The 27,268-nt window shown below is 51.1% G+C and overlaps 9 protein-coding genes across 9 annotated transcripts; 6 read left to right on the forward strand and 3 right to left on the reverse strand.

Moving 5' to 3' along the window:
* Positions 1-1,042: 1,042 nt before the first annotated feature.
* PMZ80_005934 (uncharacterized protein) lies at positions 1,043-1,816 on the reverse strand (the record flags this gene model as incomplete). Its single annotated transcript, XM_064874351.1, has 1 exon — positions 1,043-1,816. The coding sequence occupies one exon, from the start codon at positions 1,814-1,816 to the stop codon at positions 1,043-1,045; it is 774 nt and encodes a 257-aa protein (XP_064730073.1).
* Positions 1,817-3,314: 1,498 nt separating this feature from the next.
* On the forward strand, positions 3,315-4,362 carry PMZ80_005935 (uncharacterized protein; the record flags this gene model as incomplete). The annotated part of the gene is made up of 3 exons (XM_064874352.1): positions 3,315-3,450; positions 3,499-3,564; positions 3,614-4,362. 3 exons carry the CDS (start codon positions 3,315-3,317, stop codon positions 4,360-4,362), a joined length of 951 nt encoding a protein of 316 aa, XP_064730074.1.
* A 1,453-nt stretch (positions 4,363-5,815) lies between these two features.
* Positions 5,816-7,669, reverse strand: PMZ80_005936 (uncharacterized protein; the record flags this gene model as incomplete). Its single annotated transcript, XM_064874353.1, has 1 exon — positions 5,816-7,669. The coding sequence occupies one exon, from the start codon at positions 7,667-7,669 to the stop codon at positions 5,816-5,818; it is 1,854 nt and encodes a 617-aa protein (XP_064730075.1).
* Positions 7,670-7,753: 84 nt separating this feature from the next.
* PMZ80_005937 (uncharacterized protein) lies at positions 7,754-10,357 on the reverse strand (the record flags this gene model as incomplete). The annotated part of the gene is made up of 1 exon (XM_064874354.1): positions 7,754-10,357. One exon carries the CDS (start codon positions 10,355-10,357, stop codon positions 7,754-7,756), a length of 2,604 nt encoding a protein of 867 aa, XP_064730076.1.
* Positions 10,358-10,775: 418 nt separating this feature from the next.
* PXA2 (ATP-binding cassette long-chain fatty acid transporter pxa2) lies at positions 10,776-12,899 on the forward strand (the record flags this gene model as incomplete). The annotated part of the gene is made up of 1 exon (XM_064874355.1): positions 10,776-12,899. The coding sequence occupies one exon, from the start codon at positions 10,776-10,778 to the stop codon at positions 12,897-12,899; it is 2,124 nt and encodes a 707-aa protein (XP_064730077.1).
* Positions 12,900-15,122: 2,223 nt separating this feature from the next.
* PMZ80_005939 (uncharacterized protein) lies at positions 15,123-15,791 on the forward strand (the record flags this gene model as incomplete). The annotated part of the gene is made up of 1 exon (XM_064874356.1): positions 15,123-15,791. One exon carries the CDS (start codon positions 15,123-15,125, stop codon positions 15,789-15,791), a length of 669 nt encoding a protein of 222 aa, XP_064730078.1.
* A 3,056-nt stretch (positions 15,792-18,847) lies between these two features.
* Positions 18,848-20,017, forward strand: PMZ80_005940 (uncharacterized protein; the record flags this gene model as incomplete). Its single annotated transcript, XM_064874357.1, has 1 exon — positions 18,848-20,017. The coding sequence occupies one exon, from the start codon at positions 18,848-18,850 to the stop codon at positions 20,015-20,017; it is 1,170 nt and encodes a 389-aa protein (XP_064730079.1).
* A 1,057-nt stretch (positions 20,018-21,074) lies between these two features.
* On the forward strand, positions 21,075-22,607 carry BNA2 (tryptophan 2,3- dioxygenase; the record flags this gene model as incomplete). The annotated part of the gene is made up of 1 exon (XM_064874358.1): positions 21,075-22,607. One exon carries the CDS (start codon positions 21,075-21,077, stop codon positions 22,605-22,607), a length of 1,533 nt encoding a protein of 510 aa, XP_064730080.1.
* A 1,336-nt stretch (positions 22,608-23,943) lies between these two features.
* On the forward strand, positions 23,944-26,409 carry PMZ80_005942 (uncharacterized protein; the record flags this gene model as incomplete). The annotated part of the gene is made up of 1 exon (XM_064874359.1): positions 23,944-26,409. The coding sequence occupies one exon, from the start codon at positions 23,944-23,946 to the stop codon at positions 26,407-26,409; it is 2,466 nt and encodes an 821-aa protein (XP_064730081.1).
* Between the last annotated feature and the right edge of the window lie 859 nt (positions 26,410-27,268).

Raw genomic sequence — 27,268 nt, forward strand, 5'->3', positions numbered from 1 at the left:
ACTGTGGTAACCATCTTCCCAGATTGAGTTTATGTGTAGGCTGCAGCGTGACTGTTCGCGACACGATGATCACTATAGTGGTAAAGCCACGAGCAATGCATGAGTATGTGTAGCATATTCGCTGCCTAGCTGATGCCTGGCTGTTCTGCACTACGGCACGTAGTGACCTGCGACAGATGGATCTTGAGGCTGAAACGAGTGAGCACGAGATGTAAGGTCTGACTATGGTCTTTAACGTCGCATGTGCCTGATGCAAGATATGGTGACCATGTTGTAAAGGAAAGGTTCGTATCTGAGCGCAAATCAGAGCCAGCAAACCATAGCAAATGCTCAGGTTGTCACAGCGCCTGGAAGCAAAGCGCAAACGATGCTCACCATGTTCAAACCTGCCTCTCTGTGCTGATGTCGTCCGAGTATGATGCAAGGCGAATGATATCCTTGGATTCGTAGAAACCATATCGAAAGTGATGTAAAGTGAAACGCCGCAGGACAAGAAAGATCAGCGCCCCAGGCTACTTTCCTAGCAGCGTGCCGTGCTCTCCAGACAAAGGTCGCCACATGTCGCTAGCATCGATCGTTCGCTCAGCTAAAGGAAGGCTGTGCATCGTGCCAAAGCAGACGGTCTCGGAAGAATCTCGGCGATCCTCGAAACCAGAGTCGGTGGTAGTACTGAATGCAAGAGCTTCTTAGAGACGTGCACTTTATTAGTAAACCTCCACAAGATATATCCCACCGAGCTCGAGCGACAGCACTTCTCCTCACTAATCAAAAGTTGATATACGCAGTTGCACAGTCATACCTTCCAGGACGAGATGTGAAGCAGCTCCAGTACCTAGCCCCCACTTTGACTCTCCTTTTATCAGTCGAACAACTACCATCGTCCCAAGCCGTGTTGGCCGCTTGCCTCATCTGTTGGGACAGGTAAACCTCGGGACTCTGCTCCGCGTAGCGAAGAGCCTTTTGCAGGCTTAGATCGCACGCCCGTATTGCTGCATAGTTCTGGCTCGAATAGTCAAGATGCCATCTCACGATCGGAGCCGAATCATGGTTTGGCATCTCCGAAGCGTACAGTCTTGTGACACGTATCACCATTCTGATGCTCATGGTATCGACAAGAATTTCCCTCGGTTGGATCATCAAGCAAAAGCCCATCACTACCCTCCCGGATGGCATTTAGAACATCCACAGCAAAGTCCGGAGTAGCTTGAAAGCATTCCTTGTAGATGGAAGCATCTCTTTTCGAATCCGGATCCATGAGCTGTCGAGCAGCGATTCGGCTGACAAGTTTGCGAAATGGTGAAGTAGGTGGCAGACGGTCGTAGACAGGTTTAATTTCGTCTGCGCCCGGCACGAGTCTGGTCTCATAGCAACCCTTCCGAAACTGGTCGATGGCAAGGTTCTTCAGTTCTCTGATATCAATATGCTCGCACAAGACGTACAAGTTCTGGCATGCGAAAGCGTAGTCCCACTTCTTATCTTTGTCCAACTTCGAAACATCCTCGATTTGTCCTTGGTAGAGCCATTTGACCAGAATGCGAAATGCTTTTGGATCCTCCTCGCTCAGGTCCACTTTCCCATCTTTGATCTTCTTCTCTTCCCCATTAATCAAGTCGGCTTCATCAAAGAAGCTCGAGTGATGGCGTAGAAGATTGTGGTGGACGTGCCATTTCTTTCCCTCCGGACCAACGGTAATTTCGAGGAGTGGGCCAGAAAGAAGTCTTTTGGCAATCAAGTCAGATTGGAACTGATCGCCTCGAGCTCGAGGAGATGGAGGAAGCTTACTCGGCGAATGTTTCTGCTGATAGCTGACCGACATTGCTTTGCGACATGCTGTTCAATGGTTGTTGGCCTGAAGGTTGGCTTAAAGGTTGTTTATGTGGTTTCACGTTCCGAGGCCGGTGGAAGGTTGGGAAGTTGTGACTGAGAGCATCGAGCGATCCATCGCATTTATGCGACAGCGATACTGGTCGAGTGTCGACGAAGAATGTAGGGGGGAATATCCAGAAGGTAAGACAAAGTGTTCGACAGCAACATTCCCCATACCATGGCAGCTGGGAATCCATTGTACAGAAGGTCACCAATGACGACACCAGCGTCTTTGCTCACTTCACGCTCCCCTACCTATACGTCAGATACTATTATGAGTTCCAAAAACAACCGTATACTGCACAACGACAATCGTTCATGGCAACACGCCTGCTTTCTTTCCTAAGCTTTCACTTTCTTACTTTCTGAGCTTCTTCCGAGGTGGTCATCACCACTTTGCGGTGGTGTTCCTTGCCTATGATGTCCTTACGGTTACGTGCCGCGATTGTGGTCTATATCACTGAGCTATGCTCACCTCAGTCAGGGAACCATCCGTGACTGGTTCTGGCTACAGTTGCCATCTCGCCTTTCAGCCAACATGAGCAGCTACCATACTCACGTTTCTCAAGAGCCGGACATAGACGGGACGCGACTCAAGTTTTGCGTCCAATGCAGTTGCTCAAGTTGACACACCCCTTCAGGCAGGCATACTCCTTCCAGCTCCAGCTCCAGCATTGTTCACTTCATTTTCCCCGACGGTGTCGTAAGTGACGTCCTCTACAAACGGTATATGTGAAAACCAAACCAAAATGATGGCTGTCGTCGCCAAAAAGCCAAAAAGGTGGGACTCGAACCCAGCTCAATCTTAGCAGTATGCCATGGAACGCTCAACAACTATCTAACTCCCTGGCCAAGGGTCTACTGGTTTACAATCGCTTGCATTCTACGATCGGACACCTCCGATATTCTGGGGCAGGAGGGGGAGTAGTAGGGTCACCAGCATCAAGATGGTCGAAGTGTTGGATGAAGAATTGTCAGGAAGCATAGATCTAAGGAGCTCTAACATCTAATGCTTGACCCTGACACCGAGACGGTGCCCCTAAAGCTCTGCTCTAATACTCGTTGAACGTTCATCCCACTCGACCAACTGTGCGTGAAGAACTCACAGGTGACCCTTTCAAGGCACAATTGCTGGCTTCTAACAATATGTGCATGGTTACTCACCGTCAATGCACTTTTCAAGTTCTTGGTCATCGGGACATTGCACTTGGAAGTTTCACTTCTCACTCGAGCAGTGCAGGTGGCGACTCACTACAGAGTGCAAGCAGAGTGACAGTCCTGGCGCCACGTTTGTGACTCTAGTGGAAATCTTCTTGCGATGCAGCAAGACCGAGACTTGTTCTTCTCCTTCCGCCAGATACACCACTTCGACACAACTCCCAATTGTCTTTCCTCGACCACGATCTTTCGCGTCACTTTTCGTTGTGCTGTCTCACACGGTAGACAAGATGGCTGCCATAACGCCGGGTGGACTTGTTGATGACGAGGTCATTGGCTTGGAGGGGACTCGAAAGCGCAAAAACAAGAAGGACGATGTGCGCAAGAAGAAGCCCAAATGCGACTCGAATACATTCCCCACCGACTGTAAGTACTAGATCATGATAGCCACGTGTCAAGGCTGATGAAAGATAGCGGCGGTAAGCAATGTTCATGGGTCAGATCCTGGCACTGGCCCACTAGCTACGACGGGTAGCACAAGTAAGTTCCCAACAACCGTGTGCCATAAGTCATGCTGACCTCGGACAAGCAGCGTCAGTCCAGCCATACACCAAGTCTCCCAGCGATGGGCACCAGACAACACAAACCGATTCCGCCACAAGCGACGCAAAGATTGCCGATCAAGCCGCACAAGACGTAGGCATCGAACAATCCTCCGCTTCTACCCCCATCTCAGGCAATTCTCACGACGACCCAAACATCCAAGAATTCACCCTCAAATTCGAACAAGCACAAATCGAGATCAATACACTCAAACTCGAGAACAGTACCCTACAGGCCGAAAAGAACAACCTCAACAAGCGCCCCAAAAGAAACATGCTTCACTTGGCCCATTTCCGATCCCCTATCCAAGTCTCCAAAAACGAAATCGACAAACTCCGCAAGAAGAACAACAAGCTCACCACTGCGAACGAAGGCCTCAGAGAGCGACTCAAGAACCCCCGACTGGAGCTCCGAGTTCTCAAGGCCCGGATCCGACGACTCTTCTGCCGCTCATGCATCAGAGATTTCGAGCTAATTCATGTTTCTGACCCACACGCCCAAAGAGATGAAGAGGACTACGTCTCTTCGTCGGAGGAGGAGGAAGAAGAAGAAGGAGAAGAGCAGGAGGTGGATAATGCCAAGCAGGTAGACAGCGCCCTCGAACACGACGAACGGCTAGACGACACATCAGAAGTCAGTGACTATGACTCGAACTTCGATTCTGATGCACCTGCTCCCGAGGACAGCCTCACCAGTGACTCGGAGTCGTCTGAACCCGAAGACTCGGATGACTGAGCACTTATTCTTCCAAAACACTGTTAGTGTCCGTCTTGGCGCATGAAGCACAGCCTACCCTGTGCGAAGATCACCAACTAGTACCTGAGTCCAGTACTTCAGCTCAACAAGTTATGGGGTCCACACAATCTGACGGAGAGTACTCACTGACGTGCACTAGATGCACCACTCTACGCTCCGAGTTTTCTGGTACTGCAATTGTCAAATCACCTGCCATGAAGGAGAGGCAGCGCTAGCATAGATAGTAATGAATACATTCATCATGACCCTAGCATGAACCTGCTTCGTTTTACCACATCATCACATCTCTTGCCATACCAGTCGTGTACTTTACTCCGATGAACGTATGATACGATTTGCTATCTAATCTCCTCAACGGATCTATATCCTATGATACCTCGAACGTTGGGTGACGTGATTCGATAATTCTCATACACCACCTTCTTGTTGCGTGTAGCGAAGCCTGTGATCCCCTTACAAGCCGCCGTGCTACTTATCACAAGCCAAGACGCCCGCCAGTATCCTACTCTATTCCACACCTTCGCCACCACCACCACCACCTTAGCTTCCAACACCAAACCAAACACACATTATCATAATCACAACCACCAACACAAAAACACCCACTACCAAATCAAAAGCACCCATCAATGCCCTTCGATAACCCCCCACCACAAACCCCATCTCCACAACCCAACGGTCCCAACTGCCCTCTGCATACCCAGCAAGAATATTGTCTCGTGCCTTCCGCTCGAAGAATGTATCTGTGCGCTCCTGTGCTTCTCGTTCGCGGTTCAGGCGTTGGGCGCGGAGATCGGAGATTTCGATGGGGGATTTTGTGGGTTTGAAGCGGTCTTTGGCGCGGGCGCGCTGGGTCCGACGGGTGGGACGGGTTGGCATTTAGGGTTGATGCGGTGGCGATCTGTGTTGAGGTGGTGATTGGGTTTAAGTGGTGTGGTGTGATTGTTTGGTGATGTGGTGCCTGGTTGCTTTGACAGTGTGGGTGCTTTGGCTTTGGAAGCTGTGATCCATGTGGCAGTGACGTTGCTTTAGAAGTTGTCCCTGAGCGGGTGGGCCTGCTGGTTTCGATGAGTTTTCGAGAGGTCCGTTGAGCTTGAATTGTCTCTATGTTGGTTTGTGGATTGCTCTGTCTTCTACCTGCACTTGTGAAGCACATTTGCATCACGTGACTATACTTTGTGGACAGGTGTCGCTCAGAGCCGTAGCTGTTTAGTTGTCCTTGAGCTTCTGAGGTGACCGACCAGAAGGTCATAGAAGTTTCTCGGTTGCGTAGTAAATGACACCTGCTTTCCAGCTATGAGCTGCGTTGTACTCTGAAATGGGATGGCAAGTCTTGGCATGTCGATGTCAGAGGTCGAGGCGTCCAGCATCTCTATGAGTATCGAGTGCAAGTGTCGACTCCTGCTGGACCGTGAACTGTTGCTGACTGAGATCATGCATAAGGTCCAATCAGGTAGCCAGCGTGGAGCGATGGCCTGTACTCTGACACCCACCGCTTCATTGACTCTGAAATATCGTGTTCACTCCGCTTGAGATCCCAGAACTCCTCTGGCAGGCCTGAGGATAAGCCGGTATCAGCTTCGACGATTGCTGCTCGAAGCACGATGTCGACCCGACGTGCTAGCGGCCAACGACGACCGCACATATTGATACCGTGCATAAGAAGGTCGAACGACGCATCTCGTGGCTGGCCTAATGCCCGATCAAGGACGATCTTGAAGCGTGCTGCGACAGCAATAAAGTTGACGAAGGTCGGACTATTGATCTCGGTGTCGGCGTCGCTGATGTTACGGATTATGTCCACGATCTGATGGTATGAACTCATGCATCTTTCTCTTGCGAGCTGAACATCACCAGCCTCATCAAACACATATCGCTGATAGATCATGATCACCGCTCCATTCGACAAGTGCTTAGAGAAGATGTAGTTAATGTTATAGTCGACCGCACCATCTTCTAGAATTGTATAGTGCGGGGCTGGCATCCCATTGATATACGACATCAGGTTCTGGTACATATCTTCAGTTATTGTCAAGGCTTGATCTTCCAGAACTCGGTGCTCGCCATTGGCATAGGCGAAGAAGAATTCATGCACAGGTTGAAGACCAATTGCGCACAAATGGATGTGTGTGCTGAGCGACTCCCGAAAATCTGGTGCACTCAGGTATGCAACGCTTAGAAGATGGTCAGCGAGCGCTGCCGAGGAGTCTCTCCATGATACACCTAGCGAGGACACTGCATCAACTGCCAGTATGCACCAAGTCATGGCAATTGGTATGTTGTCTTCTGCAGATTCTCGACTTGGTGGTCCGACTTGTGCGGGTGAGAGTGATTCGATGCGTAGCAGGAGCTGTCGGAAGAGACCAATATGCTCGCCTGTTCTACGACACATCGACATAATATTGAAAGTGCTTGGTATATCGTCCGAACCGCAGTCGAGGAGTGCAATGATGAACAGTGCTTGAATTGAGCTCAGTGAGGGCTTCGCCATTGCCTCTACCAAGACTTGCGAACGAAGATGCATGGACAGTCGTCGACGGCCTACGTACCCAAGAGCGATGGCTGGGGATGAATATGTTATCTTCAGTGTAATCACAGCTCGAAGGGCAACGTCCGGTATATGATCGACTGGATTGGGCAAGGCGCGGAGACTAGCCTGAATATGGTCGTGCCGGAGGATTGGAGCCCATCTATGCTCATCGTTGAACCAGGCATCGGCAAGTGTGTAGAAGTATGACAATGGTAGGGTCATCATGTCAGCAACCGCGGCATTCGTGTCGGTGATAACGTTGGCAACTTCTGCTGTTCGAGGTTGTGGGTTACTTGCATGACTCGTGCTCATCGGAGAGCATAGATGCGCCTGGGAGCCAGAGTGGACTTTTGGCGTAGCTGGACCGGCTGCAGGCTGGTTGCGGATTAACTCCATCTGTCTCTCGAGGGCTTCAAGTCTTGATTCGAGCTCAGCAACATAGCCAGCTCTCAGACCACGTTTCTTTGCTTGCGGCAAGTATTGACACTCAACTTTTGCCTTAATGCAGAAGCCACATTTTGGTAGCTGTCTGTCACATTTGGTTTTTCGTTGCCGACACAACGCGCAGACAGTCCGACTCCGCGTAGTCGCCTGAGAATCTTCTGATCCCTCAGTACTCATAGCTTGGTGCTTTCTCATGAGTCTGAGTTGGCACTCCAGAAGGATGGAGTCATTGGCAATACCAGGTACAATCTTGAGTGCGGGGCTAAGAGCGGCGAGACTTGGGCCGGGCGAGACAGCCGCCGCATTAGTCATCTTAATGGGATCTGACGTTCGTGATAACCGCCCCAACGAAGGAAGATTCATCACTTTCAGGCATCTTACACTAATCAGAATCGGTCAAGTCGTACTATCATCATAGTAGCTCGACATGTCGAGCTTGAGCTGGAGGATCTCGAGCCTTTGCAATGCTGCATCCTGAGTTTTTCTCGTCGTTTCTTCCACCTGGGATAGCCATGCGGTGAGCCGCTGCTTGAAGTCCTTGTAGAGTTGCAGGGTCTGCCCATCGTGTGATTCTCGTGTCGCAGTCGAGGCAAACTGCAGGCTCAGTGTCAGTATGCCACATAGTCCATCGTAAAGCTTCGCTTGTCTTCTCTTCAGAAACGATGTTGTAAGCATTTCGTCAAGACAGTCCTCGTGCATCTTCCGAAGTTGAGCTATGCTTCCAGCCAAGCGCATACTCTCCTCGTAGCGCTGGTCGCTCAAGTATCGCCTTACCTCTTGAACATGCTTCATGAAGCGCGACCAAGGTAATTCTATGGCTTCATGGAGCATGAAATCCATTAATTTACTGACAAAGTGGTGGAAGTCGATGCAGAATCTCTGGTATGCAACGGATGGTCGTGTTGTAGGCTGATGACAGACTAGCTTGGCGACCAGGTTTTGATAGAGAGTATGCACCCTCAACAGTACCAGCAAAAATTTGAAGATGGGGTCGTACTTCTCCAACGCCGTGGGAGTAATGACCAGCTCCAGTACGGGGTTCGATGGTACATAGACTAAGCGTAAGAAATCGAGAGCGTGAGTTGAATGCACATTCCTGCAGAGTTCGAGCTCTTCGTCTGGAAGATCCCTGATAGCGAAAGAGATGCACTCAAGTACGGTCTCCTGTCTCCCACGTGATGTTGTCTCAGTCAGAAGGCCCATGAGCACAAGCCGGAGCTCTGAGCTGGCGGGAGGCCATACTTCTCGATCCTCAAGACGCAGACCAGCTGTCAGGCCTGTCTTACGGTGACTTTCGGCATTGTACTGGCCAGCGTCGAACAGAGCGCTACTCAGTCGTGTTGCGAAAGTGCCGTTTCCTAGAAGCTGGAAGGAATGTAGGAGTTCGAGGTGAGCCAACAGATCGTGCTGCAAGAAAAGAACTCTCATGAGCGCGTAAGACGAGATGCGGAGTTGAAATGCAAGAAAAGGCGCAAGCGACAGTTCTAGCGCCTGCACCGGCAAGAGGTCTGGCTGCGCCGTCGTTTCGTCGTGGTCGAGGAAAGCGAAGGTGAGATCCTGTATCGGGTTGTGCTGAAGTTGGCTTGCTAAGCAGGTGTCAGTTGTTGGACGCGCGAACAAAGAGAAATCTGCCTGGAACGGATCTGTTTGTAGTGAGTCCACATTGAATGTGGATGTCGACAAGGATGTCGACAAGTGCGGAACGGTTGATCGACTCGCAGTCTTCTCATTCGACAAGCGTGATATCGAGTCGCGCTCAAGCTCGTCAGCCTCATTTTGAAGATCGACTAGCTCATGCCACGCCTGCACAAATCTAATATGCCGGGTTGTGTTCGAAACCCATACGCTTGACGGCGTATGCTGCCGCATTGTCGAAAGGCATTCCATGGTCTCTATGAAGTCGTCCCCGAGCATTGGGAGCAACTCTGAAAGGACCCAGCCTGAAAGCAAACCATTCACTGACTGTGGATGCCGCAGACCAAGCTGTTCTGAGGTCGTTCGGAGCGCAGGTGCAAGCATCTGTGTTGCAAGCTGGCTCAGTACGGAGCGCAGATGGACCTGCGAGTTCCAGTGATCTTCAATGAGGTTGATACACCGTGTCAAACAGCCTGTCTCGTTTTCCGCGCTACTTGCAACATCGGCAAGGTTTTCAAGCACCTCCAGCAACTCTACGTAACTAGTCGCCGTTGTCCGTAGCTTCACGAACGTGGACATCGTCGTTTGATCTTCTTCTCTCAGCGAGTGCCTTTCAATCGCGTGCAAGATCTGTGCCACAGCGGTCTGCAGCGCAACAAGTGTCGGATACGACTCTTTATGAGAATCAGCAAAAACCTTGACCTTGCGGAAAGAGGTTGCGCATTTGCATAGCGTGTTGCAGAGAGCACCCGTGAGCGCCGGACTGTGGCCGCTGAGGCTGCACTCTTCAACCATAAGCTCGAACTTTGCAGAACTGGTGTCCCATCTAAAGAAAGATGAGCTTCGACCAACCAGCAGGTTCTTCAAAGCGTGATAGAACTGGTCGACCCTAGCAAACTTTAGATGTGGACCACGGTCAGCCTTCCAGACACTGTCCCATACCGCATCGTAGACCTCTGGCTTGGCCTCACTTAAATAATTCAGTTCAGGCGTTGGCTGATCACGACGCTCGAAGCGATCCCAGCTAAGGAGGCCATGTATCGGCGCAGTGCGTGATACCACACTACCGTCCCAGATGTCATCATCGTCCGGCTCTGGCTTGACAACATTTGTTTTCTTATCACAAGTGGGGCTTCTAGTACCGGAACCAGTTTCGACAAGATCGATTTGCTCGAGGGAGTCGTCCCCCAAGCGCAGAGTCAGAACGTCTGCTTTGAGATCTGGTATGGCCACATCCTTGATCCTTGCCAGATGCAGCACTTCGCTTTGTAGTTCGCTGTCAAGTTTGAAACCATGCCACGAGCGATCATTAGCAGTGATCAGGTGATCAAATTTCGTGAAATGTTTTGACGCGAAGGGGTCCATCGCTGTCGCTGCCAGTTTTGCGGCCTCATGTTGGCTTCGAGGCGATGTTGATGCCGGAATCAAAATGACACCCTTGATCACCGATTCTGTCTGTCGCTAGACAGCAATGGTCATCGGACACGTTCCTGCTGAAGGTTGTTGATACTCCGAACCCAGAGACTACGGAGAACGCGTGCAAGTCGTGCTACGGCAGACTGCTGCCAAGACTGCGGAATGGGGTCTTCTGACCTTCCGAGTTAGCACATGTTATTCAAGCCTCCTCGGCCTGTTCCATCCTCCGTCATGCGCCCATATGCACGATCAGGAACTCGTATTGTGTAACTTGTTGCGCATGCGGATCAAGTCCTTCTAGGACCTCATTTTCAATACTTCTATGGCCAGTCTCAAAGGTCCAAATGTCGGCAGCTCCGTCATCTAGATGGCAGTACAGTCCAAGCTGCTGCCTCCCGGGCGCAGCTTCAAGCAGCTGATCTCGGACCTTACGGCGCTGTATCTGAAGAATCGCACGAAGATCTCTCGAGGAGTCTACGTTACGCTTGTTGTAGCACTGATACATCGCATACACAATGCCATCTCGGAGCAGAAAGCCGCTGTCCGGAGGCAAGTCGAGATCAGAGCGCAACAGACCGGCACCACCAGTGAGGTCAGGGAGCCGGAGCAAAAGAAGAAGCGAGTCGAGCTTAACCGCGAATTCTTCAGAAATCTACTCAGACTGCTAAGAATATGTATTCCTGGCATCAGAAGCAAAGAGTTACGGCTGTTAATATCACATAGTGTATTCCTTGTGGCGCGGACACTGTTGTCGCTGTACGTCGCCGAGCTGGATGGCAAGGTGGTGTCAGCCTTGGTAAAGGGTAGGGGCAGAGACTTCATTCTCGGACTTGTATGGTGGATGTTAGTGGCAGTGCCGGCGACCTTCACGAATTCTATGTTACAATATCACCAGTGCAAGCTGGCCTTGTCCTACCGAACGAGACTTACGAACCATATCCATCAGAAATATCTTGATAACATGACTTTCTACACTCTTTCAGCTCTCGACGATCGAGTTAAGAATGCAGACCAGCTGATCACAGTCGATGTCTCTCGTTTCTCGAACTCCCTTGCCGAACTCTACTCGAACCTTGCGAAACCTGTACTAGATATGGTGATATACAACTATAGCTTGTCAAAATCTGTTGGTGGTGAAGGACTGTTCGCAATGGCGTTGTTGGTTCAAGTATCGGCAAACGTCATGCGGGCGCTGACACCACCATTTGGCAAATATGTGGCCGAGGAAGCAAGATTAGAAGGAGAATTCAGATTCCAGCATACTAGGCTTATCGACTACAGCGAGGAGATCGCGCTATATGCCGGGCACGAAGCAGAAAAAGATGGCCTTGACAAAGGATATTTTACACTGATCAAGCATGTTAACCGCATATTGAGAAGGAGATTCTACCATGGCTTCATGGAAGACTTTGTGATCAAATACTTTTGGGGCGCACTTGGACTATTGCTTTGCAGCGTACCCGTCTTCTTCAGGATACCTGGTCAGATTACCGGAAAGATGGCTGATCACACCGAGTCTTTCGTCACGAATCGAAGACTGCTCTTGAGTAGCTCAGATGCTTTCGGAAGAGTCATGTTCAGCTACAAAGAGATCGTTGAGCTTGCAGGTTATACCTCGAGAGTGTCGGGTCTGCTCGATGTGATGGACGAAGTGTCGCAAGGGAAGTTCCAGAAAAGGCTGGTCAGTTCAGCAAGCATCGAGGAGAACGCCAAAGTCTTGGGTGGTCGAGGTGAAGTTGAGGAGGGTGAGGATATCGAGTTCAGAGAGGTGCCAATCGTCAGTCCGAACGGCGATGTGCTGATAAGAGCTCTCAGCTTTCGTATCCAGCCAGGCGACCATCTACTGATAGTTGGACCTAATGGTTGTGGAAAGTCGTCTTTGTTCCGAATTCTTGGTGGATTATGGCCTGTTTACGGAGGTACCGTGAGGAAGCCCAACTTCGAAAGCATATTCTACATTCCTCAAAGACCATATCTGTCCAGAGGCACATTGAGAGACCAGATTATCTATCCAGACAGCTTATACGAGTTTCGATCCAAGAAGGGCTCAGAAGACGATTTATTGGACATCCTTCGAATTCTGGAGATAGAGTCTGTGGTGGACAGGCCGAACGGTTGGGATGCAGTCGAGGAATGGCGCGATGTTTTCTCCGGTGGACTACAACAAAGGATCGCCATGGCGCGTCTGTTTTATCACAAACCCAAATATGCTATCCTGGACGAATGCACCAGTTCTGTTACATTAGAGATGGAGAGGAAGATGTACGAAACGGCCAAGAGTCTAGGCACTACTCTGATGACAGTGAGCCACCGTCGAAGTCTTTGGCGGTATCACAACTACATCTTGCAATTCGACGGAAAAGGCAGTTTTGGTTTTGGACCACTCAATGCAGAAAGAAGGATTGAGCTTGAAGATGAGAAGGAAGAGATACTTGCACAGCTTAGAGGCGTGGAAAACTGGCAAGCGCGCATTGATGAATTGAAAGGCTGAACAATGTCGGAAACGATGTCGTTCATGAAGTTGCCGGTAGTAGCTCAGCTACATCTCCATCCGAAGTATCAACAGTTAGGAAATGCGCCTTGGAACATACCAGGGACCACCGTCAAGTACTCACATCGCAGTGTCAATGGCTTTGGCAAGGACGAAGATGCGTGGCTTTGCCGTTACGAAGCCACGAGGGTCCAGACCAGCACGCCCTTCAGCTAGGTACCTGGAGGTGCAGGACAATGCCTGTTGTTAAAGGTCTGTGTCCTTCTTATCGACACCTGTACATCAGCGACATCAGCTGGGGTGGCAGGAGAGTAGACAATAGTTGCAGCATGGTTAAGCGAAGAGAGTTTGTGTAAGCGGGGAGGACGCAGGGTGCTTCAATGATTAGACAATTGCAATCAGAAGTTAGCATTGTCGCGAGAGAGGAAAAAAGGCCCAAGCACAATAGTCCTTGTCAACATAGCCTAGAAGAGCACATTTCTGGGTTTCAAGGTGCGCGTTGATGAAGGCTCGTGGCATCAAGGCCCGACGCGCACTTCACTCAATTAAGCAAGCGCGAGACAGTTCGTCGATAAGCGACTGACAACAAATCCGAAAACCTGCAAAGCGTCATACGTTGCCATGGCTGTTGCCGCCACTACATATTCAATAGGTACACATGTTTGTGCGATAGCATGAAAAACAACAACGCAGTTCCTGGCTTAGCACAAACCATAGGACGTCCTAGCAGGGACATCTTTGATACCTGAAGCCCTGCAAATGCACGGTAGCTGCCTTTGACAAGGGTATGTACTTTTGACATGCTCAGGAACGGAAGTTTGCTGGCTGTGCGCCCTCTTTCGCCTCACAGCTTATTGTCGCTACACAGCGATTCAGCCAATCACCTCACGTCGGCGATCCCAGAGGCTGACTGAGATAAGAATTGGTCTGTTCCAGGGTACCTGAAGCTAACCTGTTCGGGGCTGACAATGTGGCCTTAGCGAAACTTTCTAGCTAGTTGTACAATAGATAGGCCAGCCACGTTTGACCATGCCGCCTGATTCTGTTCGTGGTTGCATCAGGCATTCTCTTTCATCTTTCAGAGCGAAACTTTCGCTGCGAATCTGCAATAGGAGAAGCAAAAGAAAGAGCTGTACCGAGTCGCAGGACCACACGTCTAGAATACGAGCCCCTTCTCGGATTTGAAGTCCTCATCATGCAGTTCATCATGCAAATCTGCCAGGAACGTGTCGTGCATGCGGCGACCAGGCCTGGACCACCACGTGGCCCAAGTTCATACGGTTCCTGGGGCGTCCAGTCTAACGATTTGCGGCAGGCTCACCCTTGCCAAAAGACCAATGGTCCGTGTACCACTTCCATTTTCGTCGACGGCAAGTTCCCCTCTGACGCTACGTCCCGCTCACGAACACCTACAGGCAGCCACCTTTAGGCTTGAACTCGTGTTCGAAACCCAGATCATGCCACGAGATATTCTTGATGAACGCGATACGAAAGGCGACCAGTTAGTGTCCTTCTAGAATCGCCCTTCTTGCTTATGCTTTTGGGATATATGGCTGTCGATCTCTCTCATAGGATCTGTCTCTGCTCACAAGCTTATTGATTATCGAAGCTTCACCCTGACTTTACAGAGTATCTAACCAATGACTACATCTTGAACAGAGCAAGGCATCTTGTACGACTTCACAACGTAACGCAACGGAGAAAAAGGTTTGGCAGCCACCCAGCTAAACAGCAAGATCAGACAAACGTCGATCAACCTTCTGCTTTTACCACAATCAGATCTACGCCATGGAAAGCTACTCGACTCGAAGCAGTGCTGCATTTTCCGACACGCTGTCATTTGGGTCAACCAGGTCGGTATCGGCCAAAAGCCGTGCGACGTACTCACATCCTCTGTATTCCACTATGCCGGCAAAGGAAAGCAGAATAACCAAATGCGATTATGACGTCGAGCAGTCGAGGTTCTCATCCTGTTCTACATCGCCAAACTCTTCATGCGAATCGCTGAATGCTTTTTCGGTTTCAGTTCGATCGAATCATCAAAGTGGAGTGTCACTCCTGTCAATCACACCGTCTGCCTTCTCAGCCGCTCTGTCACGGTCAAGCAGCAACAGGAGTTCAAGGGCCTCCTCGTGTGCAGGATCAAGATATGCCGATGATCACTACCCACTCATTACCAACATCACTTCCGCCAACAAGGACGTTCACTGCGCAATCGTTGACATGGCACAAGCCTACAACACCGTCATCAGAGCCATCAATTCATGTTATAACCATGCACTCACTCTGGAGGACGATGAGATCCATGACTATCTGTTCTTCAGTCAGACTCTTTTCAACATCCTGTCAATACAGTTGAAGGTCGACCAGCAATACCTGCAACCACTTCTGCACAAACCCGTCGTGCATCCTCGGGTGGCCGTGAGAAAGTCTGTCGGAATTTATGATGACCGTACCTTCCAAGGTGCCTTCCACGTGTGGGCCAACTACATCCACGACTCTGCAAGTGAGGAATTCTTTTCTGGCGAGGATGTGCAATCATATATCAGCACTTTCGCTCCGATCCTTGTACAACACCTTCACGATGAAGTTGCTCAGCTGAACACACTTGTCAGCGACAACATTTTGATGCCGCAGCATCTGGCCAACATATGGTCGAGGTTCGAAGAGACCCTTTCCGGAGCCCTGGATCTGTACACGGATGCAGCACTACTCGTTGGATGCCACGACAGACACTTCACTATCAATGGTCACCGGGCTGACCAGAAATTCCCACGACTCTCTATGGGTACGATGGTCATGGTCAAGAAGTGGCATTCTCGGAAACATGAGGGTGCCTGGCGGTTCTGCTCGAGCGACTTCATCGGCAGGAGACGTGTTATCAGTGCTTGAGTCTATCTCAGCCGACAACACTTTTCTTGGTGATTCTTGGTGATACTTGGTCGTGGATTTCCTGTCTCATAATTTTCCTTGAATGCGTATTTAGCGAGCGATGGCGTTGGATCGGAAACCTCTTAGCGGATGACTGGGAGGATGATATCGTTGCCGATATGCAACATGATGACAAAAAGGAGGATCTCCTATGTACGATAATGTTTGGGACTGCTCTGACAGCAAGTTTCTCTCGCCTTAGTGGCATGTACTTTTACCAAACCTGAAAGACTCGACAGCTCGAGCACTGAATCAAGGGTCACGTTGATAGCTTAATGGACCTGCTTCTTTCTCTGCATGAAGCCTGCCCAACCTACATGATCGTGATTATCGTTACTGCAACATCCGTACCTGCAAGCGCGTGGCCCGCTCCTTCTTCGTGCACTGCATGACGCAGACACCTACGTCTCCTTCGCCAACTTGAACCTTCTGCATCGGCATTACTCCCATTACTCACGTTCATGCAGCAGCTTGGTCTCCGAAAATACCCTTCAATACGGTCATGTCCTTCTCAGAACGGCATCTTTGACTTCGCCGAAACCACGACCATCGACTTCCTGTAACGTCAACAGTATCAGCTGCTCTCGCGGCATTTCCGAGCCTTAACCCACATCGTCTATCAGATCCGCCTACGCATCTCCACTACCAGAAGTACACGGAAGCGGCACTGCAGGACTGCCGCTGCTACGAATCCAGTTCACAGGGTGTACCTCCTGGATCAAGATACGATCTGCAGTTGCACGCGAACAGTCGGTGCGGTATGACTTTTGCAAAAGATGCCATGGCCTCTGAATCTGGTAGTGGCTTTAGATGCTTTACAACCGGTCAAGCCACCACCAAACATGCAAGCTGAAAGCCAGATCTAGAGCCCACATCAGCTCCCAGAACTAGGAAGCACATACTAGCCATAACAGGTCATGCAGTCGCCGACCGTAACCGCATTCGGCAGGCATAGCACATTACTCAGCCAGTCTTGGCGTTGCAAGCCAGCAACGCGAGCAAGCGAACAACAAGCGGCAGCATAAGGATTAACGGCAATACTGAGACTATCATGAAAGGTCCTGCTGTAAGGTAAGGCGATCGCAATCTCGACGCTTCGTTTCGTCACTTTATCTTCGCGAGGATTGACGCGCTGCTGACCATGATCAGGAATAGCCTTCTACACGCTATCTAAAACGTTCTCCCTTCTATTGATGACTTTGATTTCCTCATTCACAACGCGTAGGACTTGACATTCTGCACGCCCGCAATAGGGTCTGCATATGCATAAACTCTTTCTAGAAGGCGTGCAGATAGAAGCAGATGGTCAAAGCTCTGAGCGAAAGCAGCTTCTCCAATGCAGGAATGCCGCACAACCTGAGTTGCCGGTGGCGGCGACTGGTACCGGAGGCGAGGTTTGGAATATGCTTTCCGCTGGCTGCTGTTTCCTCCTTTCCCACTGCGTATTCGGCGACTTTCTGAGCTGAAAAGAGGCAGCGACGCCTATGCAGTGCTCTCTTGCAGCGTGCTGATGCATGTAGGAAAGACGTAAAACTTGATAACAGCTCTGAGGATCTTCTTGTCGACCTTGCCGTCTTCTCTCGAATCTCGTACTGCTTCAATCATCTTCTGCGTCCGATGGCCCTTCTATGTCAGAAAATAGTTCAACCTCAGGATGGTTTTCCTCAAGAGCGATTTTTCGTCAATATCGGAAGCTTCCATCGTTAAGCTGTTCTTGCGCTTTGGACGGAATATGCCTCGCCATTTCTCAACTCCATCCATGGTCCCCCTGAGACATCAACTTCCGTCCATTAGCGAGATCTGTAAGCACCTGGCGCCTTCCCCAAGCACAGAAACCTGCAACTTGATGACAATTCAACGAGCACGTGTGACTGACCGTATCTGTTGCGCCAGTGCACACTTATGGGCCGTGAGCACAGTCGTCAAGTCGACTCATGGGACACTTCACTCTTACTCTTCGTGTAGCTATTAGGCTTTCTCAGCGAGCATCCTTTGAAGAAGTCCATTCCGCCCACACCCATCGATAGCTCGAATTACAATGCTAATGAGCCGTTCAACCATATTTGCTCACGATCTTGCGGTAGGTCATGCCTGACATGGCGGAAGACAGGAGGGTAAACGGCTTCTGCCAGCACCTGCCACTGCTACCATGTCGTGCCTTTCGATCCGCGAATGTCAATTCTTTGTGCTGCTTCTTCAGATCACCGCTTCAGTGATCTACACCATAGATGTCACAGTTTCTGTTTGCTGGTAGAGGTTGCAAGCACTTGATGGTGGGTTATGTCGCTTTGCCATCATTCCTTAGTTGCTAGGCTAGTTGAGAATCAAGCCGAACTGTTTCAGCTGAAAGTCTTGGTTTCAGTGAGGAGCAAGGAGCTTGAGCATTGGCAAGCTCGTACCACCCTGACGGTGATGTTTTGAAGAACCATGATTGCAGGATCTCGAAGAGTGAGGATGTCCTTTGTCTGAGGTGCAATTCGCAAATATAGCAAAGGCTATACTTTGTCATACAAATGAGGGATTGGAAATCGAGAGACATCGAGAATTGCTGCGAAGTGGCTCAGGACTCGGAGCTGCGTGAGTTTCGCGAGCGGGCTCGGTTAGAGGCTTGGCTTGAAATAGAGGCCAGCTATAGATGAGCCAATCAGAAGTCATTCCCTTTTAGGCCTCCATGAAGCATGTTCGTTACAGCGAATGACGGAGGCTTGTTCAGCCAAATTCCCAACCATGACAAAAGCTTTTGCTCCGCCTGGGCATGACGGCAAGGTCTATCCCGTGCCCCGGGCGAAAGTGTTGTGGCCTGCATTGCGCTGTTCGCAGGTTGATCTCCCGGGCATGCTGGGATGCTATCTTGGGCTGACATCTGTGCCCAGCGGGGCCTACGACTTGGTAATCTGACCTCAGCCATCTCGACCACGAGTTTCCCATCGCATGCACTATTCTGAGGGATGGTTATGTATCAGTAAGGCCTCTGTCGTTGTCGCCTAGCTTCTTTCATATTACTGGAGCTCGCCGTGATGAAGACCCTATACACAACGATCGATGTGATCCCATCGCACATACCGCGACAACTCGCCATTGAGCTACTTCAGAGTCATGGCGAGCTCATTACACTCAACCCGCTTGTGCTCGAATACCGCCCGATCAAAGCTCCTCGCGACGCACCCAACGATGAATTCTACTCAACGTGGTACGAGATAACGCAGAGGATACAATTCATGCCCGGCATAGGCAAGATGGGCTCGAGTAAAGTGTCGTTCAGAGGATGCTTTCACGACATGCCTTGGGGAGTACAAACACATATGTACGTTCCCTTAGGTATTGAATTACGCCACAAGTATCAGATCAAAGGCAACCAGCCGGGCGAACCACCTGAGCCGAAAGAGCTAGGCAGTAATGCTCCCTCAGAAGGACTGTACCTCCGAGTCGACACACAGATCAAGGCAAATATGACCATGGTTTCATTCGTCAAGAAAGAGCTGAAAGCCGCCTCCAAAACGATGATTGAGCGCATGATCAAGAAGGCCGAGCTGATCGATGCTGGTGTGCTCCAAGCTATGTTCGACGATACAGGAAAATTAACGACCACGAATCCCAACGATCGATCGCGTCCCTACGAGCCCACCTCCCCAGGGTTGCCTTTCACACCGAGTGTCTATGGACCAAACGGTGTCAACCTGCGGTCGCCTTCACAATCAGGCCCCAGACAATCCGCCTACGGCAGACTACCTAGCTACAATCAGTTCGGCAATTCACCGAATGCCTCACAACAGAATGGCCTGGCGATAGAAATGCCCGGCGACACACAATACAGCCAGTCAACTTCAAACCTGCACCCCCGTGGCAACAGATTCTCAACTTATTCAGAGATGTCCGGAAGCTCACCACAACCGCCGAATGGCAGGTGGTCCGGTGTGCAATCGGAAGGGCAAAGCAGTCAGGATGGATCTGTTATGTCCTATCCAACGAACTATTCTGCGCCGAACCCTATGGGGTCACCTAGGCCGGAAATGCAAGGAGGCAAGAGCTTTGCTGCAGAGTTACCGGGTAACGAAGTTGTCCCTCCCAGGCCACCAAAGGAGCCACCTGTTCCGGAAAACCAGAAGGAGAATACACAGTCACACCAGAATCAGCATGGATATACGTACAATCCACAGGACTATGCAGGATTACGAGATAATCGATGAGTAAGCGACCAGTTCAAGGCATGCAGTGTTGTTGCGACACTGGCGATACGTGGGCTCGGATCTTATGAATGGCGTTTTGATGCTATATGTGATATGCTGAATGTTTGGCCATCTATGAGTTAGATCTGGTCGTATGTGTTTGAGCGAGCTTTGGATACCCCTTCAATGATGAAACCATGTCTTACAGTAATGCGAATATGTGGTTGATTTCTTATGCCCTTCCCTTATCTTCTACGAGACCCCACTGATTTTCACGACTCTTGTCTCGTACTGGTGTACTCGAGTACGGGCGTACTGCAGGCATACCGGCAAACAGCACGATATTGATGCCTGAATATTGAAGGCGTCCTGACGACATCTCGTGAATCTTCAGGCAACATTCATTATTCGAGGCAGGAGCGCGCCGGATCGACCGTGCAGTGGTGACGGTTGATGATCTCAACGACCGTTCGCATAAATCTCCCATTCAATGCAGGTTCTGGCCCACGATTTCTCCAGGCACAGTAACTTTATTGAAAACAAAGGGTTCGGTCAGGTATCGTGAAAGTTCTTCAATGATTGGGCTGGCCAGCCGGCGGTGATCGGACCAGTGGGCTTGAGACTTTTTTCTTCTACCCGGTGCTTCTGGCCTCGGAGCTACGCAAAATCACGCGACCTTTCTATCACAATTCATCTTATGTCCATCGATTGGTCATCACAATAACCTCGTTACGAATGAGCAGAATCTCATGCCTCCTTCAGAAGGATCTGAACTGACCTAATCTGACGTGAAGTATCAAACTTGGTGTTTGAAGTGAAAGTTTCATGCTGACTGCAGAACCAAATTCTCGCTCATCTTCCATCTTCACCCTCATCCGATCCCGCACCCACACTGCGGTTCCCACTTATCCGCCCGCCCACCGTCACCTCTGAACCTGAAGTTTCGGAATGTTCTTTCTGGACCCCTCATATTGATCTGCTCGTCTTATGGAAGACTTGCCTCCTGCCTTACTCTCTAATCTCACCAGAAATCCTCCCACTTTGATTACTCGACCAACAAACCAACCATTCTAGCACGATGCTTCCTCCGATCCCCCGACTCGAGGACTACCAGATCTCTGCCACCACAGGCTTTCTTCCTTCCGAACTACCACTGCTTGTACTGCCCGACCCAGTATACGAGTATTGGGAAAGAATAATTGCCAACTTCCAGCCACTCCTTCTCAGCAAAAGATTACGCACCGTCATTGACAAACTCCCCATAATACCCGCAACACACTTATACACAGAGAACGAGTGGAGAAGAGCATACACCGTTCTGATCTTCCTAGCACATGGCTACATTTGGGGAGGCGAAAAGCCAGCCGACCGCTTACCACCCTCCATCACCTACCCGCTCCTCCAAGTCTGTGAACACCTCGAGCTTCCACCAGTCGCCACCTACGCCGGTCTCTGTCTATGGAACTACAAGCCGCTATTCGCACGAGATGGGCTTACGCTCGAGAATCTCTCTACTCTTATCACATACACCGGTTCACTGGATGAGCAATGGTTCTACCTGGTCAGTGTAGCCATCGAAGCAAGAGGCGGATCAACCATACCACTTATGCTGGAAGCAATCCAAGCTGCAAGAGACAATGACAAAGAGACGGTAACACAGCACCTCCGCACACTAGCCGAAACCCTCGATGAAGTAGGCACACTGCTCCTCCGCATGAACGAAAACTGCGATCCACACGTCTTCTACCACCGCATTCGCCCATTTCTTGCAGGAAGCAAGAACATGAAAGATGCAGGACTTCCTAACGGCGTTTTCTACGACGACGGCGACAGCAGAACCTCTTCATGGCGCCAGTACGGAGGAGGCTCAAATGCACAGTCCAGTCTCATCCAGCTATTCGATATCTTCCTCGGCGTCGAGCACAGACCGACAGGCTCGAAAGCGGGCGAGACCTCCGAGTCAGAAGCTGAGCCAGGCGTAGCACCTAAGCCGAGACACAATTTCATACACGAGATGAGGCAATACATGCCAGGTCCGCATAAGAGATTCTTACAGGCGGTGGAAACAGTTTCCAATATCCGAGAATTCGTGGAGTACAACCAAAGAGACAGGAACCTGACAGTGGCATACGATGCATGTCTGGCTATGCTGCGCTCACTGAGAGACAAGCATATTCAGATTGTATCGCGTTATATCATCGTCAAGTCTCGCGAAGCACGAAGCGTCAGCAGATCGCGTGGCCGCTCGGGTCCCGAACCAGATTCCACTCCAGCTCCAAATCGTGGACGGGGCATAGCGAGCATAAATTACAAGAATTCGGATGCAGACCAGCGCAAGAAGAAAATGCGAGGTACTGGTGGCACAGCGCTCATTCCTTTCCTGAAGCAGGCTAGAGATGAGACTGGTGAACCAGCCATCGATGCTTGGGCACGGAAGGTGCTTACTGGTGCGAGGAAGACACCGGCGGATCGTGAGGTTGATGTTGAGAACTTGAGGGCTCAGGAGGACGAAGTCGATGGTATGCCTGGTCTTGAGAGAGTGCCAACTATTGTGGGTCTGGCTGGAAGCTGGAATATGGAGACAGAAGGTGGTGGGCTTTGCTACCAGTAGTGATGAGCCTGCTTGTGGCTTCTGCCGTTAGCGGACAACGGTGCTTGACTATGTACAGATTTGCTTCGACGATGATACCCAGATTTCAATAGATTATCTTTCTTCCGCGTGATTATTGCTTTAATGATTGGATTGTATGTGCTTTTGTGCTCAGCAAACCTGAAAACCATAAGTGTGCGGGCTAGAAAGTGGAGTATTGAGCAGGAATCAATCAAGCTCATGTACCTCCTGTTTCCGACTTCACTCGTGTTGACTTCCTTTACTATGCTGGCATTTCACGACCGCCCGGCCGCGTCCAATGCGACATAATATATCTCCAGGGATGGCAACAACGTTGATGCCGAACACGGAAGCTTACTTAAACGAGGATCGCCATGCACGTGCTCGCTTTTGTCGCGAAGATATCGCTCAGATATCATTGCCCACTCGACGTGATTAAGGATCTAGGCCAGACCACACATATCATATAAGAGGGACGCAACCTTCCCGCTCTCGCTGAGGCAGGCGCGGACCAACGGTTCGAAATGGGTGGGTGCTAGGAAGGAAGACATGGTACAGACCGGCCGTGCCTGCCTGCTACCAGGTTTTACACAGTCAAGGTTTTTCACAACACAGTGAGAACCATCAGAGGCATGCCACATTCAAATCAACAATCTTTGGTGATGGGCCGGGGACTGGCGAGCTGATTGCCAAATTTGTGAGTGTCGTGAGGAAGGCTTTGGTACAGATGATCAGTTGCTGCCTGCTACCAAGGTCCTACAGTGTCAAGTCCCACCGAATCACACAGAGTCCTGTGACATGTAGCGCACAAATAGTCAGTCGTCATGGACGATGCGACGAGAGATCGAGGAGCAGACTGCGGAAATGGGAAGTGCCCGTGGGAAATCCTGGTGCAAAACAGCAGTCTTCGCATGCCGTTGTGTACCAAATTCACAATGTCACTTCCAGCCAACCAGAGGGGGTACCATCAAGAGATGGTGCGAACCAGTCCAGCAGTCTGCGCACGTTATGTTTCTGCGCACTCTGAACAATCGAAAGATCTGTCGCATCTTGCACTTTCTCAGTTTCTTCCTTCTGCCCCCAGTGTACCTCCTGGGATCTGTCAATCTGAGCTCTCGATCGGCCGACCTAGATAACCGATCTAGCAAATGTGCAAACGGAATGGACTATTGAGCAGATCGGATATCACTAGCATCAGCATACTGCTTTCGAGCGAGCATCTTCTCTTCTAGCTTTCTTTCTTACACCTGATTCCAGCACCAGCGCACTTCGGTCAGCGATTCATCCCTTTTACGAACCTTCTCCTGGAGTTACGAGACTACGACCTCTTTCCGACATGTCTTTCCCACAGCCAGCGATGACAGAGGAAGAAATCCAGAGGCGTGCACGAGTTGCGCCTGCTTTCAAACACTCGCGATACATGAATCCTCAAGAGCTAGGTACATCGGGGGGACACCAGCCTCAATCTGTCAACCCTCGAGAACTGGCAATGTCAAGCCCAGCGACGGTCGATATGCAGCATCTACAGATCGCTCAACCTCCTACTCCTGGAGCACGCCAGGTACAAAACCAGCAACCACGAATGTCGTCCTCCCACGTATCGCAGCTAACGACTCGAAACGTCAATTCAGGTGCACGCCAGCTGCAAGATCGACCTCCTCAGATGCCTCTAAATGCCCAGCAACAGCAAGTAACGGAACAATACAGTCCTTCGGGAGCACACCAGGTGCAATATAGACCACAACAGACGCGACAGCAAATGTCGAGACATGTCACACCTGGAGCACGCCAGGTGCAGAACCGGCCACCACAGACGCTTCCTCATACCCAGCAGCAAATGACTCAAAATGTCAGTTCAGGTGCAAGCCAGGTGCAAGATAGACCTCCTCAGATGCCCCAACAGGCTCAGCAGCAACAGGTGACGGCACAGTATGGTCATTTGGGAGGACGCCAGGTGCAACATGGAGCCCAACAGGCGCAACACCAGATGCCGAGAGATGCCACACCAGGTGCACGCCAAGCGCAAAGTCGACCTGTTCAGATGCCTCAACAGGCCCAGCTACAGCAAGTAACGGCACAATATGGTCCTCCGGGAGCACACCAGGTGCAAGCTCGACCACCACAGATGATTCCCTCTCCACAGCAGCAGATGGGAGCACAGTACCTTAGTATGTGGAACCCTGGCCCACAAGCACCGCGTAGTCAACAGCAGATTGCCAGAACTGCCACTCCAGGAGTACGCCAGCCGCCTGTGCCACAGCAACAGCCAGTGAGCCAGGCGCAGCCACCACAGATGGCTCCATTTGCACCACAGCAGATAGCTAGAACTGCTACTTCAGGAGCACACCAGTCTCCAAACCTGAACCAGCCTCGACCGCAGCACCTGCAGCAGCAGAACGCTCAACCTGCCCCGTCGACTGCCCACCAGTCATCGATGCCGACGCCCCAATCTCCCTCCCAGACCCCGATTAGATACCTCACCCGCGCCCAATACCTGGCCGAGAAGCGCCGCGTTGTCCAACAGCTAGGTATCCAACAGGATCAGCGTGGTCCGTTTCTGGCGTACAAGGGGCATCGGCTCAGCGTCATTTTCTCCGAGACTCGACGCGCATTCGCTGTGGAATGGAACGGGGGCTGGCAGCTGTTACATGCGCTGAGGGGCGGGATTGAAATTGTTGAGGAAGGGGATCCACGTGCTGGTAGGGTTGTGGCGGTGGCGGCGGGCGCAAGCCAGGTAGATCATCTTGGCCAGCGCGTGAACAACGGCGTTCCTGTCGTTGCCGGCGGGTCTGGCCCTCCAGGTACACGCCCTATAGCTCCACCAGGCCAGACTGTGACAGGCAATATAGCCGCTGCCGTGCGACAGAGCACACCAACACCAGCTCCCGGTGCAGATATGGGTCCGCCAATGCCTGCGAGGGGTACTTCTGTACCGCGCAACCCGACACTGGTGAGCAGTCCAATGCCGCCACCGCAATGGGCGCCTACCACGACAGCGTCTTCCTCTCACTCTCCTCCCTCGGAACCTTCCCCTGGTAGCCGAAAGCGGAACGCTGAGGGTCAGCTGAAGAACTCTTCTCCACGAGCGCAGATACAGCCACAACCACCCCAAGCGCTGCAGCCACAACGAGTATCAACTGCGCAGTCCTCTCAACCTGCCATGTCGCATCCGACAGGTCCCGCTCCTTCTCCCGCACGGGCTCATGGCCCCACTCCTGGTGCTGCGCGTGCACCCGCTCCCGCTCCCGCTTCCATTCAGGCCCCCTCTCCCATTCCGGGCCCCTCGCCAACTTCAGCGCCCGCAGCCCCAGTTCCCCCTCAAGCAGAATCTCCCGAAGCCCTCAGAAGGCGCCAAACCATCCGCGTATTCCGCTCGCTCCCCCGCGATGAACAACGCCTGGTAGCCGCATGCGCAAAAGTTGTCGCCGAGGGGTCGGGGAAGACGCCGGAGGAATACCTTTATGATCGGTGGTTTGGGCCGGCTACTGAGCTCGTTGATGCTGGTCTCTCTGAACAGAAACAGACGCCAGTGTGGAGACAAGATGGTACGCAACTCCCTTTTGGTACATCTCTCAGTCATGTGGATAATGCTGACGGTGAGCAGGCTCGAAATGAGATGCGCGGACCTGATGAGCTGGGCAGTTCGACGGTGAGGATACCGACTCCTCCACCCCTTGATTTCGAAGCTATTGACGCGGCAATCGAGGAGTTGGGATGTTGGGCTGAATTGGGAAGTTTGGTTGGGGGATTGTTAGATGAGGTTTGGTTTGTCTGTCAGGGCCAGAATCAGAACCAGAACTGACGGGGATTGAGATGGGTTGTTTTGGGTTGTTTTCGGTTGAGCAGGGTACATGGAGCATGGCGTGGGATGGATAAAGGCCATTTGAGATTTGAGCTTGAGTTTGGAAGAATTTCTGCTTTATGTTTTGGTTTTGGTTTTGGGTTTGGGTTTGGGTTTGGGTTTGGGTTTGGGTTTGGGTTACACGATACCCCCAAGAGCGAGCTGTGATTCTGAGGTTCTGACAAAGATGTGAGCTATGATAGAGCGGAGTTTGGGATTCTTCTGAGACTGATGTTGGGTCAGTCAGAGTGTGGTCTGAGCGCCTAGAGAAGCTCAACTGAGAGAGGGATGATCCGGTGTGAAATGCTATTCTTAATCATGATATCTTATATCTGATGGCCATGCTCGCCTGATGCAGATACCTATCCTAGACGCTAACACCCCTCGCAGCATTCCACCAGCTTCTTCGCTAACGGACCCGTCTCCACTGTAGCCCAAGACTTGGTATGCATTTACCGGCACAACTGCCAGCTACAAAGACAAGCTCGCGTCTGCTTACTCAACGGCTCGCAGGCACCGATTTCGACATTGGAACTTGCCTTCCTCGACATGACGTGAATGCAGGAACCACCATTCTCTGTGCTACGCTATTGATCCACCCGAGGGGAGAAAGTACTAATCCTAATCAGGCAGTGTCGGCCATTTCGGGCAAGAACGAATGCATGCTTATCAACACTTGAGAAACAGCTCCTGCAATCGATATCATTATCTTCGTTTCCGGCAATGGGACATGCCAGCTACGTTACAGACACAACATGCAGTGCTTTGCTTGCCTTCGATGCAATGACTAAAGATTTATGCTACGGTATAACCGTTACAC

This window comes from Knufia obscura (assembly GCF_036327395.1).
Source record: "Knufia obscura strain CCFEE 5817 isolate CBS 148926 chromosome Unknown scaffold_6, whole genome shotgun sequence".
NCBI classification, from domain to species: Eukaryota; Fungi; Ascomycota; class Eurotiomycetes; order Chaetothyriales; family Trichomeriaceae; genus Knufia; species Knufia obscura.